The sequence below is a fragment of the Dendrobates tinctorius genome, unplaced genomic scaffold, assembly GCF_039654945.1.
Source record: "Dendrobates tinctorius isolate UK_male_01 unplaced genomic scaffold, ASM3965494v1 ptg000163l, whole genome shotgun sequence".
NCBI classification, from domain to species: domain Eukaryota; kingdom Metazoa; phylum Chordata; class Amphibia; order Anura; family Dendrobatidae; genus Dendrobates; species Dendrobates tinctorius.
In genome coordinates, this window is record NW_027361830.1 from 8,087,376 (window position 1) to 8,103,805 (window position 16,430).

The 16,430-nt window shown below is 39.5% G+C and overlaps 1 protein-coding gene across 2 annotated transcripts in view; it reads left to right on the forward strand.

Moving 5' to 3' along the window:
- Nucleotides 1–15,886, forward strand: part of LOC141052868 (MARVEL domain-containing protein 3-like) — a 78,093-nt gene extending 62,207 nt beyond the window's left edge. For both annotated transcript variants that reach the window (XM_073550181.1, XM_073550182.1), the window contains exon 4: nucleotides 12,584–15,886. In XM_073550181.1, the coding sequence (XP_073406282.1) occupies nucleotides 12,584–13,266 (683 nt within the window). In that variant the 3' untranslated portion in view covers nucleotides 13,267–15,886. The remainder of the gene's footprint in view (nucleotides 1–12,583) is intronic.
- Nucleotides 15,887–16,430: the final 544 nt, after the last annotated feature.

Below are 16,430 nucleotides of genomic sequence, written 5' to 3' on the forward strand. Positions count from 1 at the left end.
GCAACCTAAAAATATAAGTCCTTTTCAGGTCTACAATTTCTTTTTCCTTATTAATACCGGATGGTTTGCAAACATATATTATATACCTAATTGAAAATAAACAAGGCGTGCAGTAAAGGATGGTGAAATAAATGTGCTGTTGATGGTGCATGCAGAGACTGAGAACGTGGGACAGGTGAAACTTAGCCTGCTGCGGTAGCTCAACAAGCACACTCATCCATGAGACCTAGCTTCCTATCCCACTTTGCACGAGGATGTGGGACACCACTCTTGAAGCCAGAACAGTGCAAATATGTGGTTGGTTGGATGGCAGATTCCAGTATGTATCACAGCACCACCCTGTCTTCCACATAGTCCAGTCACACTATTCAAGAGTCTGGACCACATAATCCTTATGCTGAACATCCATCCTCCCACCATGGCGAGTCCCAAAAGACAAGTGATCCCACATTCGGACACTCCGAGGAGCTCCTTACATTTCCTTTTATTGATTCTGTCCTCTTGCCCTAAACGTTTCAAAAGGGACATGAGGAGATCATGTGTAGTGATGCCCAAATATTTGAGCAGCCACGGTCATAAGAATACAATGATGGGGAATGAAGATATACAGTAGTTCACATAGGAAATTGAGTAGCTGTAAATATATTACATCCCTATAGTTCTACTGATCCTGAGACAGTCTAAATTTTAATCCAGAGCTTTGACTGCAATTCATATGGTTATTTTTCACTACAGCACATTACTGTGCAATACCTATTGTAAGGCCATATTCACGTGTTCAGTATTTTACATAAGTATTTGTAAGCCAATACCAGGAGTGGGTAAAAAATGCAGAAATGGTGCGTGTGTTTCTATTAGGCTATGTGCACACGTTGCGGAATTGCCACAGCAATTTCCGTGGGAATTCGCAACTCCCTGCCGCGGGAAAAATGCTAGAATTCTGCATGTGTAATTCCCACGTATTTCCCGCGTTTTAACTAGCGTTTTGCAAGCGTAATTAGCTTGCAAAATGCCAGTGTTTTCCAAGTGATCTGTAGCATCGCTTGGAAAACTGATTGACAGGTTGGTCACAGTTGTCAAACATAGCGTTTGACAAGTGTGACCAACTTTTTGCTATTGAGGCTGCCTATGCGGCATAAGTAGTAAAAAGATATAAAGTCAAAAATAAAGGTGTTTTTCTCACCTTCCGGCGTCCCGCGCAGCGTCCCCGATCCTCGCGATGATCCCGGCAAGTCCCATTCCCAGTAATGCCTTGCGACAATGACCTTTGATGACGTAGCGGTCTCGCAAGACCGCGACTTCATCAAAGGTCATTGTCGCAAGGCATCGCTAGGAACGGGAGTTGGCGGGAGCATCGCTGAGGCCTGGGGACATTGCGCGGGACGCCGGAAGGTGAGAAAAACACCATTTTTTATTTTAATTCTATTTTTTACAGGGATATGGTACCAAAAGCCTGGAGGAGAATCTGCTCTCCTCCAGACCCTGGGTTTCATCTGCACATTTTCCTCTTACTTTGCGCATGGTGTCCATAGCCACATGCGGAAAGTCAGCGGAACAATGCTTTCCTATGTGTGCGGAATTCCCGCGATTCCTCACAAAGAATGAGCATGCTGCGTATTTTTCCGCGATGCGATTTTGCTGTGGAAAAATACGCAGCATTAGCACAGCATGTGCGGAATGCCATTGAATACAATGGCTTGCTTATTTGATGCATTTTTGCCACGAAAAAACGTGGCAAAAACGCATAAAATCCACGGGAATTCCGGACGTGTACACACAGCTTCATAATTTTCCTGTAATTATTCCGCTCCTGGTTTTGGCTTACAAATACTGATGTAAAATACTGAATATGCTAATTTGGCCTAAAAATTAAAATTTCCAGAATGCAATTCACACAAACAAGCTTTTAAAAGAGACTGGGTTGGCAAGGAATATTTAAGAACTTCAGCATGAAAGGTTAAAAAAAATATAACAGTGGGATATTATAGAAGTTGGATAATATATTTCCCTGATGTCCTTGATGGAAACTCCCTGCATAATCATTTATTATTGAGCTCGGGGGAGCTGTATAAATATCTTTGCAGTGGAGCTCCCTCTAGTGGAAGCTGCAAGATAACATTTTATCATCTTCTGTACATGTGTAAGTAATAAACACAATACAGTAATTACATTTTTTACAAATGCTAACACTGACCCATAAACCATGCTGTGTAGAAAACACCCTATGTTATGTAAATTATTTAGAAAGGAGCAAAACAGGGAAATTTTTCTACATCCATAGTGACACACTTGAAGCCCCACTTTAGGATTTGTGTATTATTATTATCTATTATTATAGCGTATTACTATAGTAGGATTAGTAGAAGGTTAGTAATGTTAAATACAGTATTTGCAAAACACATTATGCAACCTGTAAAATGGTGTGTAAGGGTGAATACATGCAACTTGGATAGATAGTTCACCCAAAATTCAATTTCACATGCTTTGGAGCATTTGCATCATTGAACCTCCTATTTTTGAAAATTTATGGTTCAAGAACAAAAAAAAATAACTTTGAAACATAACATAAGACTCCAGAAACAGGTTGAGCATTTTTCCGCTAAACAGGGCCGGCCCGAACGTATAGGCGAACTAGGCGGCCGCCTAGGGCGCCGACCCAAAGGGGGCGCCAGAGAAAACATAGAAAAAATTATAAAAAATCTTTTTAAAAGGCAAAAAGTTTTAGGGATGGAAAGAAAAGTGTACATATTTAAGGGCAAATATGACGCAAGAGAGGTTGGTTGGGTTGGCAACAATTTCGATAGAATCTGAAGTTGCCAAACAAATTAATCTCGGTGACTTAGTGTCATCCTTTTCAAAAAAAAAAGGCAAGGAAACAAAAATTTTAATTACCTATGGTCGTTTTTGTTTTGTGTTATTGATTACTTTGTATATATTTGTCCTATACAACTTCTCAGAAGATTAAAGAGTTAGGAGAGAGTTAATTAATCATTGTTGTTGTGGTTTATTTTGCTCCTAAATTTATATCCCAAGTTTTCATCTACTGCCAAGAATAGTAGGAGCGCAACAAAAGAGTTTCGCCTAGGGCGCCGTAATCTCTCGGGCCGGCCCTGCCGCTAAACATCTTGTTTTTGCAGCTATATTTTCTATTTCCAGCACAACCTGTTTCTGTTTCAGTCACAAATACAAATCCAGAGTGGACAGATAGGAATTGCTAGAAAACAGGTGTCCCTTCTGTTTTTCAATCAATCATTTCTGTGTGATTCTTGACCCTCTACCTCTGGTGGAGCCATGATGGCTCTGTCTGTTCTGCTAACAAATGGATCTTTGTGGGTCCATTTGACTTATAAAAAGCAGTCTAGTAGGGCGCTGTGAAGGTTTCTGCACTATTTTTGCCATCAGAAATAACCCTACAGGCATCATATAAGTGTGAGTGCAGTCTTACATAGTATTAAGATTTTCTTTTTTTTTCCTCCTGGTTTGGGGTAATTAACTTTATGAAAATTTTACATTGTGAACAGAGCATAAAGGTTCTTAGTCTCATACATTTTTCAGCATACCACATATTGAAATAATAATTGGACAGAGGAGCCAGGGGATGGAAATGCTCATTTTTCAGCTGAGTCAGACTTTAATCTCGATAATAATTCGATATTGGCGTATTTCCCTGCTAATAAGGATGGTTGAGGCGTAATTATAATTGAAATTATATTAAAATTGAAAGGCTGCCAATGCTGGACAATATATTTAAATGAAACCTGTCTGGAAAGTTGTGGCTGTTAAACACATGATACTACCGGGCTCTTTGTAAACATGCCCATGTGGTAATTGGTGATTAACTAGGAGGGAGAACGTAAAGTTCTGAAATCAGCGTTTGGTGCTCACCAAGAGTCATCTGGGTGGTGCAGCTCTGTTAGCCCGCCCACTCCTCAGCGATTGACAGGCATCCAGGGCACAGCTAGGGCTATGTTCACATGTGCAGCAGGATGTTAGTTGAGGGTATAGTAATAGCACTGTGACTCGCCACCACAGCAGTTCCACTCAGGACTATTGCTAAGTGGAATTTTCCAGTAATATCATTTCATTTTCCCTCCTAGTACACTGTGTGCACAATTATTAGGCAAGTGAGCATTTTAACTATATATCACTTTATGCAGATGTTCTAACTCCAAGCTGTATAAACTTATTGGCTTGAAACAATGATGTGCATGTGTCGCTAGGGAAGCTGTGGCCTAAGAGTATCACCACCCTTTAACAGGGTGTGCAGAATTATTAGTCCGCTTGCTTTTCTCAGGCAAATTAGACCGAAAAAAGAGACTCTGAAAAGTAAAAAAGTGTTTCAGGTCTTGCAGAGGGATACAGCACTCGTGACATTGCTAAGATATTGGGGTGTGATCACAGAATCAAAGGCTTTGAAAAAGAGAAAAAGAGACAAACCTTAACTGACAAAGATTCGAGAAGTATCAAACGTGAAGTGACCAGGAAGCCATTATCCTCCAATTCCATCACATCCCAGAACTGTCACCTCCCTGGAGACCCAAAGTACAAGGTGCTCAGAGAAATGGCCAGTGTAAGGAAGGCTGAGCACAACCACTACAGAACAAGATACAGAAGCTGAAACATCAAGACTGGGCCAAGGAATATCTGAAGACAGATTTGTCAAAGGTTTTATAGACTAATGGGATGAGTGACTTCTGTCAGACCAGATGGATGGATTAGAATGAGCACAGACCTCTACTACGACTCAGATGCCAGCAAGGTGGTGGTGGGCTGTTAAGATTAAAGGGGTGGTCCGAAGTCAAACTAAATTCCTATCTATTTAGTGCCATAGCCTAAGCTACTTTCTAATATACTTGTATTAAAACTTCTCTCCTGTTCCCTAATTACAATATCTAATTACTGATATTCTATTATTTTTTCTATGTCCTGTGTGATGATGGCTCGTTTGAGAATCCAATTGCATGCTGGGATCCTCAAATGAAGCGACAGAGCAACAGAGAGAGACTGCAGTCACTGATCTGCCCCCTCTCTGAAACAAAGTGTCATCAGTGACACTCATTTCAGGGGCTGTGCTCATCCCTGCTCTGTTCCTCCCTGCCAGGTGTGCGTTGTGCGGTCTGCACAGTTACAGCATCCACTTATTTGTCGACTCACATCACTATTAGCCGGCAACATATTACCCAACATACAGGAGACCAGTGAAGTCACTAGCAGGGGTGGCACTAGTCTACTGCATGCAGGGTATTCTGAGACCACTCTATTGCTGTTTAAGAGAAGAGGTTTGGGCTGTGACAGTGACCACAGCCGCAACCCCCCCCCCCCCCCCCCCCCGGCTCTAATGATGCTTTGCTTGAGTTATAGTGTAGCTATGGAACAGCGGAGAATTTTTAATACAATTTTATTAGAAAATAGTTTAGATTATGGCACTAAATATATAGGGATTTAGAATTTATTTAGTTTGACTTCGGACCACCCTTTCAGGGATGAGCCAGTTGGACATTTTCATGTTGAAGATGGTCTCAAAATCAACTTCCAAACCTACAGCCAGTTTTTAAAAAAACACATTCTTCAAAACAGTGGTACAGGAAATAGTCTTCATGTTTCAAGAAAACCGTGATTTTTATGAGAGACAATGCTTCAACGAATGCATAGAAGTACTCCAGTATTGGCCTTAAAAATGAAAAAATAATAACATGGTCCCCTACCTCACCTGACCTAAACCCTATTGAGAACTTTTGGGCCCTTCTTAAATGGTAGATTTATGGTGAGGGAAAACATTACTCCATGGATGGAAGACTTATGACTGTTATTGAAAAGACGGGTGGCTGCATTAATCACTGAGGTCTTTTTTTAAAATGTCAGAAATATATTTTGTACATTTTGAGTTGTTTGGTTATTACTTTCACTTTAACAGATGAAAATTGTCAAGGACAAACCAGGGAAAATAACACAGATCCCACCACTGTCACCAATTGTCAGGGGAATACAGTAGGCTACATTCATTCGGCAGGACAATTACGCAATTGACTGATAAGTGATGGACGAGACCACAGCTGTTTTCACTACTAGGCCAGTTATTGGGGAATATATAGCATACTTATATGCAATTCCAACGCATGACATATATTTATATACCCCAGTACGGTCACTTCAAAATTTCACAACAACAAAATGAACTAGCTGCCACCACCTATCGTTTATACAGACCAATTGTACACCAGTTACAGATAGCGTATTGCTTCAGGGGTGCGGTTTTATAAGAGGAATGTAGCTATTAAATTTTATATATTTAATCCGAAAAGTAGGCAGTGTTTATAAAAAAATATACAAAGATGTTACAAAATGGACCTAACAATACAGTGTATACAATTACATAAGATAAAAAAGATAAACAAAAGAAATGTACTAAACCTGATGTAGCAGGATTGACTTTGTCTTTTATGAAGGGAAGCTCTTTGTTTTTTGGGAGGTAAATGTACACAGCGCACTATCTCCCAGGACTAGTATTGATCATAGTTTGGCATTTGCTTTTATTAACACAAGTCACACCCACATACTTCCCCTCCGGTGACTCCTAACAGGGCTTGTCAGGGATGTGGCTACTTATTTTAGAAAATTATGGGACCCCCAACTTCCATAATGTCTTTACCCCTGGAGGTCCCAGGTGGGAGATATTACTGTCATGTTTCCCATTACGATTTTACCTTTATATAAGATAGAAGACATGGCATGGATTGCATCATCCATCTGATAGATATTAATTTGGAGGTGTTGCTGCAACCATCCAGTGACATAAGACAATGCATCATGTTCACCACTTTGTCATGAAAATATGTATTTCATAAATCTAGGACCTGTTCATACAAAAGATCATTGCAGGAAAACAAAATAGATAAAATAGTTACATTGTCCATATCAAAGTTTGTATGCTTCTTTCCTGGGATCCTGAATGGTAAAAGGCATCTGTCTCTGTCAAAAGCATCTTTGGAAGCAACAAATGGTTAGGTTAACTTACAGTACATAACAGCTGTTCATTCATTGTAATGTCAGAGTAAAGTGTGTCCGAAGAGAAAGTGAAGAAGAGCGACCCCTCCTTCTTCTTAAGAGTTATGTTGCACCCAACGCGCGGAGACCTTTCTCATATGAAATTCTTTTGCAAGGATTCTTTGAATGCTGCCATATGAGATCCCTGTGACCTCAGCTACATGCCTGATAGTCACTCTTCGATCTGCCAACACAACTTCTTCAACTTTTTTGACGTTTTCTTCATTGAGGGACGTGGATGGGTGTCCTTCGCGATGTTCATCTTCCGTCTATGTTCTTCCCAGCTTAAATTCCTTGGCCCAGCGTGCAACTGTGGAATATGGAGGAGAAGAGTCCCCCAATGTTTCCACCAAGTCGCTGTGTATGTCTTTGGTAGACCTTTTTTTCAAGCAGAGGTATTTGATGACAGCTCTGAGCTCGTTTTTTTCCATTTTGATGTTCACTCCTTGACAGTTTATATTCAAATGAATGTAGCTCCCGGGAATCGTGGCCTATTTAAGTGATTTTTTTTCCTGGACTAGTGGGTACCTAAAAGAGAAGAAAACATTTTATTTTAATTTCTGTGTGCAATAGAAATAACCGATTATCATTACTTTTGGATCGCCCCTCGTACATCCCACAAAACACATGTTCTCTCTATATATGGGGTTGACATTTACTATGAGCTAAATTTACAGACGTAACCTGTCAACTAAAAGCAATGTGCTCGGTACAGAACTGAAAATAAGAATAAGTCAATAATCAATAATTAATATTTAACACTCTGTCAGCCCTGCCTGGTTTGCGATCCATCAGATAATCATCTTTAATTACCTGTTCACATCAGAGGGGTCCCCTTGTACCTCTATCATCTGGAGGTCATAACCTTGCTTCAATATTCACTATCAACTATAAAATAGCTTATAGATTTTACAATTACAGTGGCATGCAAATTTTTAAAAACCCCTTTTCAAAATTGCTATTATTGTATATAGTTAAGCAAGTTGAAGATGAAGTGATCTCTAAAAGGCCTAAAGTTAAAAATGACACATTTGTATTTTAGTAAAATACAGTATATATATGTATATATATATATAGTGAGAATCATGTGGGAATAGTGGATGAGGGCAGGTATATCTCGCCCAGATACCTATCCTATGTGGCCTAGTCTGGTCAGTATATCACCTGGTTACTAATGAATAATGGGAGGCGAATATAAAAGGATGCCAGGTAGTTGTGAGTGTGTCTCAGCCTGGGGACATAGAGAGCCTGTCTGTGTGAGAGACACAAGTGAATGAAAGCAGTGCCCACGGTAACTGTGGTTTGGCTGGACGGGAGAAGCCCGCCAGTTGGTAGTTAGGTTGTACCTTGTTTAGTTAGTGCCGGACAGGCAAGGATTTGTTTTATTTTTTTTCCCTTTATGCATTGCTTTCACCTTTAGTAAACCTGACCCAGTGTCAGTTATACCCGGAACCCGGCTGTGCGCCTGAGTTTCATGCTGAACGCATGTGACCTTTGACCCCAGAAAAGGCGATCCCGGAGTGTTTTATCACAAAATATATATATATATATATATAGTCTTTTTTTAACATTACAGAAAGGAGAACGGGCCCATGCAAAAGTTTCGGCTCACTTGGAGGTTTGTGTGCTCAGATAACTTTGACCTAGGTTTCAAACCTTAATTTGCCTGTTAGGGTTATGGCTTGTTCACTATCATCATTAGGATAGGCCAGGTGATGCAAATTTCCCAGCTTTATAAAAATTCGGACTCCTCTAACCTTGTGCCAAAAACAGCAGCAGTGGGTTCTTCTAAGCAGCTGCCTAGCACTCTGCAAATGAAAATGATATATGCCCACAAAGCAGGAAAAGGATATAAGAAAATGGCAAAGCGTTTTCAAGTTGCCCTTTCTTAGTTCAAAAAGTAATTAAGTAATGGTAGTTAACAGGAACAGTGGAGATCAAGATAAAGTCTAGAAGACCAAGCAAAATTTCAGTGAGAGATGCTCGTAGGATTTCTAGAGAGGCAAAGTAGACGCCCTGCTTGACTGCAAAAGACCTTCAGAAAGATTTAGCAGACTGTGTAGTTGTGGTACATTGTTCTACTGTTCAGAATCACCTGTACAAATAAGGCCTTCATGGAAGAGTCATCAGAAGAAAACCTCTCCTAAAATTCAGTGTCAGAAGTATGCAAAAGAATATCTAAACAAGCGTGACGCATTTTGGAAAAAGGTGCTGTGAACCGATAAGGTTAAAATAGATCTCTTTGACGACAATGATCAAAGGCATGTGTGGAGAAAAAAGGGCACAGAATTTCAGGAAAAGAACATCTCACAAACCATTAAGCATTGGGGTGGATCAATCATGCTTTGGGGTTGTGTTGCAGCTAATGGCACAAGTAACATTTCACGGGTAGAGGGAAGAATGGATTCAATGAAATTTCAACAAATTCTTGATGCAAACACAACACCATCTGTAAAAAAGCTGAAGTTGAAAAGAGGATGGCTTCTACAAATGATAATGATCTCAAAACACACATCAAATACCTCAAAAGGCATAAGCTGAAGGTTTTACAATTGCCCTCACAGTCCCCTGATCCGAACATTATTGAAAATCTGTGGCTAGATCTCAAAATAGAAGTGCATTCAAGATGACACAGGAATATCACAGAACTGGAAGAATTTTCCAGGGAAGAATGGATGAAAATCTCTGAAACAAAAATTGATAGTCCCTTGGCTGGCTACAAAAAGCACTTACAAGCTGTGATACTTTCAAAAGGGGGTGCTAATAGATATTAACCGTATAGGGTGCCCAAACTTTAGCATCATCCCATTTTTCTTTTTGTAGTTTTTTTAAAATGTAAAACATGAAAATATACATATAGCGCTGATTAAACATGAAGATGGTGGCTGGTAAGTATGAGACAGGGTATAGGAAAAGATACTTTAATGACTTCAACCTACTGAATTTATAACTGCAACTGTATATCATGTTAATCGTTCACTGATCTCATCTACTATATACACACAATGTGATATATGTCCTATAAAAATGCATATGTGAAACATTAGGTGGTTGGAAGGAGGGCATAGCAGCATTTTTTAAAGTTATACCTTCTAATATTATTTACACGCTTCAACACTGAAATTGAAACACCAACAAGGAAAAGTCGTACTATTTTGGAAATCATAAAATCGATAGACATGGCAATGCTATTCAAATAATAAAGAAATGGAAATAAAACTTCCAAAATGTCTTGATTTATTCAGCATTGAGCATTAGCACCATTCACAGAAATACATACACACCCATTGGCATGCTATCAATCCAGTTATTAGTGGTTGCCTGAGGAAGGTTCTGTCTCCCTGAATGGGCATGTAAACCATGAAGATCCACTGGGATTATGGTGTAGAGCGGCATAATATAGAGTAGCCGGTCTTCTCTAGTCTTCACTCCAGGTACACTAACAGTCTGGTGTTACATTGATTTGGAACCAATGGTATGGACATTTCTCCAAATTATCACAGGAGATGTTTTTCAAAACAACGCCAGGAAACACATTGCTCAGACTACTGTGAGCAGTCTGTGTGCTCTAAATGTCCTGGGTGACTTGCAGTGTCTCCTGACCTACCTCGCTTTGAGCACATCAGTGACGTCATTCATTTACAATTGCGAAGGCAACTGCCAGCAGGGGATCTTGATTTATTTGCTACCCAAGTGCAGAACACTCCTCAGGCAACCATTATTAACCTTACTGATAGCATGCCACATTGTGTAAAGGGCCTGTCACACTAAGCGATATCGCTAGCAATATCGCTGTAACGTCACTGGTTTTTGTAACGTAGCAGCGATATTGCTGAGCGATATCGCTATGCCTGATACTTACCTCCGACCGGCTCCCCGCTGGTTATCGCTGATCGCGCGAGAACGTCCTGGGCCGTTTCTCGTCGTCAGCTTCCTGCTGGGCTTCCTGTGGCGCCGACGAGAGAAGCGTGGACGCGGGAGGACATCGGGATCGCCTCGTCTGACAGGTAAGTAGCTGCTATGTCGCTGGTGAGATCTGCCTGTGTGGCAGCTCACTAGCGACCACTTAGCGATGCACCAGCGATCCTGACCGCGTTATATCGCTGGTCGGGATCGCTGGTGCATCGCTAAGTGTGACAGTACCTTAAGTGCGTGTATTACTGTACATGGTGCTCATACTTGATGCTGAATAGATAATGACATTTTGAAAATTTTGCTTCAACTTTTTCATCATGATATTGCAATTTGCTATAAAACAAGGGAAGCAGTAAATAAAGAAAACCATATTTCACAACAAAACAAAAAAAGATCAACACAGTGCTACAAAAAGAGAAATCCCTCATGAGAGCCTACAATCAAAAAGGTGCTGCAGAGAGGAACAAGAAGGGTGTGTTCACACGAGTATTTGAAGCAGTTTTTTTCTGCACCAAAGGTATTGACAGGAAAAACTCTGTGGAAAATATTCACACTTTTGACATGTTTGATACGTTGTGTTTTTCTTCTATTCATTTGGAAAATGCTAAAAGAATTGACATATTGTAGTTTTGAAAAAAACACTTTCATGGTTCACAAGCCAAAATTACGGTAAGCAGCATGTGCAAGAGATTTCAGGTTTTTTACTCACTTTGTTGGTACAGTATAGTGCAGTGTTTTACATCCTTTAAAAATGCCTTGGAAATAAACGCTGATTGTGAACAAGCCCAAAAGGTAAAAAGTGCAATTTTTGTTGAGAACCATTCATTTGTATGTACAACAAAAGAAATATAAAGAAAAGAGCATAAATGGCTCAAGCTATGCAAAAAAAATATTGGCAGGCAACTGAGCTAGTGTAATCATTCGTATAATAAGATAGAAACAAAACTATCTTTTATAGTTATAAATAATTTTATTTTGTGACATTCCTGGGGCTCTTTTAACACTATAAAATGTTGGACTCTCTAACATTTACACCTCTATTATTGCTGTCTACACAAACGTCTGCTCTTACTTTTCTGTTTGGGTCCTAAATTCTAAATACTTTTCTATTTGGTCAGCATATTCGAATAATTTTAGTGGACTCCAAAAGATTTTTGGGAAATATACTGCAATTAATTCCTTTGGACCGTTGTATATGTGGCCTACTAACTATTTGGGGCTACTGGATAACCAATAGTTGAAGGTCTCACATGTAGCAAAATTCTGCTGGTCCACTGGCCCTAATATGTTGCACACCTAATGGTTGATTCTACTTGCACTTGACAATTTTACTTCATGACAAAATATCAAGCAAGATACGGGTATTAAAATATTTTCAGGCATAAAATCTCACAGGCCTCCATAACTTTCTGTTACTCTCGCTAAAAAAGCTGATTATTTGATTACTTGACGAACCCCACATTGCTATTGAACTTGCCATTTGCATGTAATAAAGTTTATGAAATATTATGATGGCGAAATTTCTTATGATTTCTCAATCACTGAATTCCTATAAAGCTATTAATGATGATCATTTTTTGTTCTACGTTCACCATTAATGTGTTTCTGTGTTTTCTTTTGGAAGGAGTCCTGCAGTTTGTGGAAATAGTAGCGGGGATCTTGGTACTGATCTGCGTGGTTGCTTCATATGCGGTTCTGAGCGGTTACACGTCTGCTGCCGGTTTTGGCTCCTTCAGCATTGATTCAGCATACAGTCCATTCGAAGGCACAGAACTGCAGCAAGTGAGAGATGTGGACCTGCAATATAGTCAACTGAGAGCCCCAGGAGTGTACGGAGGAGTTGCCTTCAGCTTGTCGTTTTGCGCCTTAACAATAGTATTTTTGATTCTTGGGAGTAAGCCCATCCACAGGGTATCTATAAAGTTACTTGCTGTAGAGCTTATATTTGATGTTTTGGGCTGTGTGGGTTACATTGTAGCAATTGCCTTATACCTTTACTTCATCAAGAAAGTCAACTCTACTGACATTTGTAAGACTAGGGAGCGCTTATACGCAGGTCGGGGTTATACATGGATGAACTGTGAAGTACAAGGAGGGGATGCTGCTGTCTCGATTTTTGGCCTTATCGCTGCATGCGTGTACCTTCCAAGCGCAATCTTGTGTGCAATGTATATCAGAACTGTTCGAGACTTCAGGAAGAAACACCTGTCTCATGAATATACACCTACATCCAACAATGACCACCAACAAAGGCTGCACAAATGCAGAGAAGAGGACCTTAACTTTCTTCCTAGTACAATAGTATAAATATAGCAAGGATTATAAAAAAAAAAGTGTTTTTCATTGTCATCTAAAGTAAAATATATATTGATTAGAGTGGAGCAAAAATATTTCAGGTCCTTGACCCTGTGGCCATGTCAATAATTGGTGGCCAATGGCCCAGAGCACTGCAAACCTCCTACCACCTGTGGAATATATGGGGTTTCTTCTGATTAGTCGGCTTCCACACTATCGTGTGTGTCACGTCATAACATAACCATGTGCAGGAGCCTACTAATCACAAGAGGTTTGCATTGTGCTATCGATGTTGATTCTGGACCAGGGTCCTGTGAATTTTTATGCTGAACCCCAATATTGACATCACTCATACTAGGAGGTTTGCCTGCTTTTTGTGCACAGCTATTTTATTGGTTTGTCTTTTAGCAATAAACAATAGAATAAATCATTAATAAAGCTCTGAAACAGTATAAATAATCAGAAGCAGGTGAATTAAATTCTTCTATCAAGAAGGCAACTGATCTGATTTGACACTTCCTTCCTTGCTCATTCATTTGAAGAAGCCCTGAAGATAACTTTTTATGTAAAAGCAGATATAAAATTATAGGAAAAACTGTTAAATACTCTTTAAAATTCTGGCTCCTGGATTTTTTCTCATCTAACAAGTGAGGAGGGTGGTCTCTCCTACCTACATTCTAATAGCTATGATCATGTCTGTCTGTGATGGGATGAATCATTCTCTAGACTTGCTACATCTGTGAAGCAAGTCCAGGAGTAAGAATGTTAGTCTGTAGCATAAAGTGAACCTGTCTCAATCCCCATGTTTGGCCCCGTTAAAATAAAAAAGCTTATACTCATCTCACATGTGGGCGCCTTTCCAGCTGTGTTGGACTCGCGTTCCCGGGGCTCACGTGAGGTTTATACATCTAAAAGCGGGGACAGTGACGCCAGCGCTGATTGCGTGCAGGGCTCACATCGTTGTCATAACCTCACGTGAGCCCCGGGAATGCGAGTCCGACACCGCTGGAACAGCGAACACACAGGAGGGAAGTATAACTGGTTTTATTTTAACAGGGCCAAACACTCAGATTGAGAAGGGGTTGTCCTAGTAGTGGACAAGCCCTTTAATAAGCTATGCATTGCATTGTGTAATCTGGTGATGGATCCATTCAAAGGGGTTGTTCACTACTTCAACATTGATAATCTATTGTTAGGATAGCTCATACGCCAGATCAGTGGAGGTCGAACATTCGGCACCCTCCCTGATGAGCTGTTTGCTGCGACAGTCTATAAACAGACTAAAGAGCTGGAAGCACAGTGCTCAGTACACTATATTGTGGCTTTATTTTATGGCGCAGATCAGCTCCTATTGATGTGAATAATTGCAGTAACTGACTGCGGACACTACATAGAGAATGGAGCCATGCTGCTCCAGCTCTGTTCTCTGTTTAGATATGGCCAAACCTGCAAATAGCTAAACTAATGGGGATGCCGGGTGTCTGACCCCAACTATCTGTTATTTATGATCTATTCTACGTACTGGAAAACCCCTTTAAACTGCATTATTTGTAGCAATTCCAGTTTCCTCACATAGGGCAATATGCGAGTCCTGACAAATCTGTTTTAACTGGTTATTATTGAGTTATTGTCATAGATTTTGTAAGTTCAGTACATAGAGATCTTTTTGAACGTGAGGTTTACCAAATATCATGAGGAAAATAAAAATGATTTAGTTCATAATCTGCAGTAAAATAAATTATAAATATGGAATTGTAATATTTTGTATCATGAAAATGGAGTCTTGTTCAGAGTAGTCTCTCTGTATAGGATCTGATCCCACCCTATTGTACATCAATAGGTGGCTTATCCTAGGATTTTAGGCATTCTGATATTAGAGAATACATTTCAGTAGCTAAAAATGTATCTCAACCGGTAAAATCTAATAAATGATGTATTGGGACTCCATACTATATAAATAATAATGGATGCTTTCTATGTAGCTGTGAGGCATGCCAAGGGCAACCAGGGTAAAATTATATATTCCACTTAAAGAATCCTGTGCAAGGAGGTCAACAATGAGGTCAGAAAGAAAGATAACTTCAAAGAAACCAAAATCCCTTCCACTCCGCTTTACCTTCGGATTGCTATCAGTCGATTCTTTAACAGAATTAATAGTTACTCCTTAATAATTTTCTCCAAAGTTCCAAAGTCATGGACATCATTAAAACTAAATCGTGAATATTAGACCATCAGAAACATCTGTGTATTATAAGATGTGCTATCCAATAAGTAAGGATCCAACTGTAAATATATCTTGTTATACAACATATGGAAAAAAATATGTTTGTGGAAAACATCAGTGATCTTTTGCGGCTATTCTTTAATTATCCAAACAATGCTCGTAAGTACATCTGTATATATACTTTTGTTGTATAGTTTTCTGTTTCTTTGTATTGTTGTGAAAACTGATATTAAAATAAAATGTTATCTTTTTTCTAATTTAGTAACACAGTTCTTCTAACCAAGCGCTCTAGTGTCTCGATGATTAAATCCATAGTATTAAAAAAATATGTACTTTGTGACTCTATTAATTGCTGCATACAATTACATTATTGGTTGTTATGTAAATAAAGTCTTAGCGGAACTTTCACAGGATTTCTTTTCATTTAAAGGGTATCTATCAGTAGGAACAACCCTCCTAAGCCGTCCATATGAGCATGTAGATCATAGGAAGCTGAATAAAATAATATCCTGACATTTGTGATCCGATGTCTTATTCGAGAGAAATCCACATTTTTATTTTATGTAAATGAGCTATTCAGAACTAGGGGGCAGACAATGATCTGCATGAGAATCTGCCTCCAAAGATTATTTTAAATAAAAGAAGCATTACCAGTGTGATGTGCAATGACCGCTCTCTTTTCCTGATATCATTGGAGAGCTGTGTTTGGTTTTAAATGCAGGATAGGAAAAAAGTGGTCAGACAATCCGCGCTGCGAATCACTATGAACAATTATTATTACAGTGGTCTTTATTCGACGCGTTTCGAAGTTTCACAGAACTCCTTCCTCAGGAAAAAACATTGGTGAGTGTATTATTTTTGAATTGATATACCTACACTGGATAATGCACTATTGCGCTATTTCTCTTCAATAGTATCCCTGGTTATAAATGACACATCTGAAGGCTCCCCT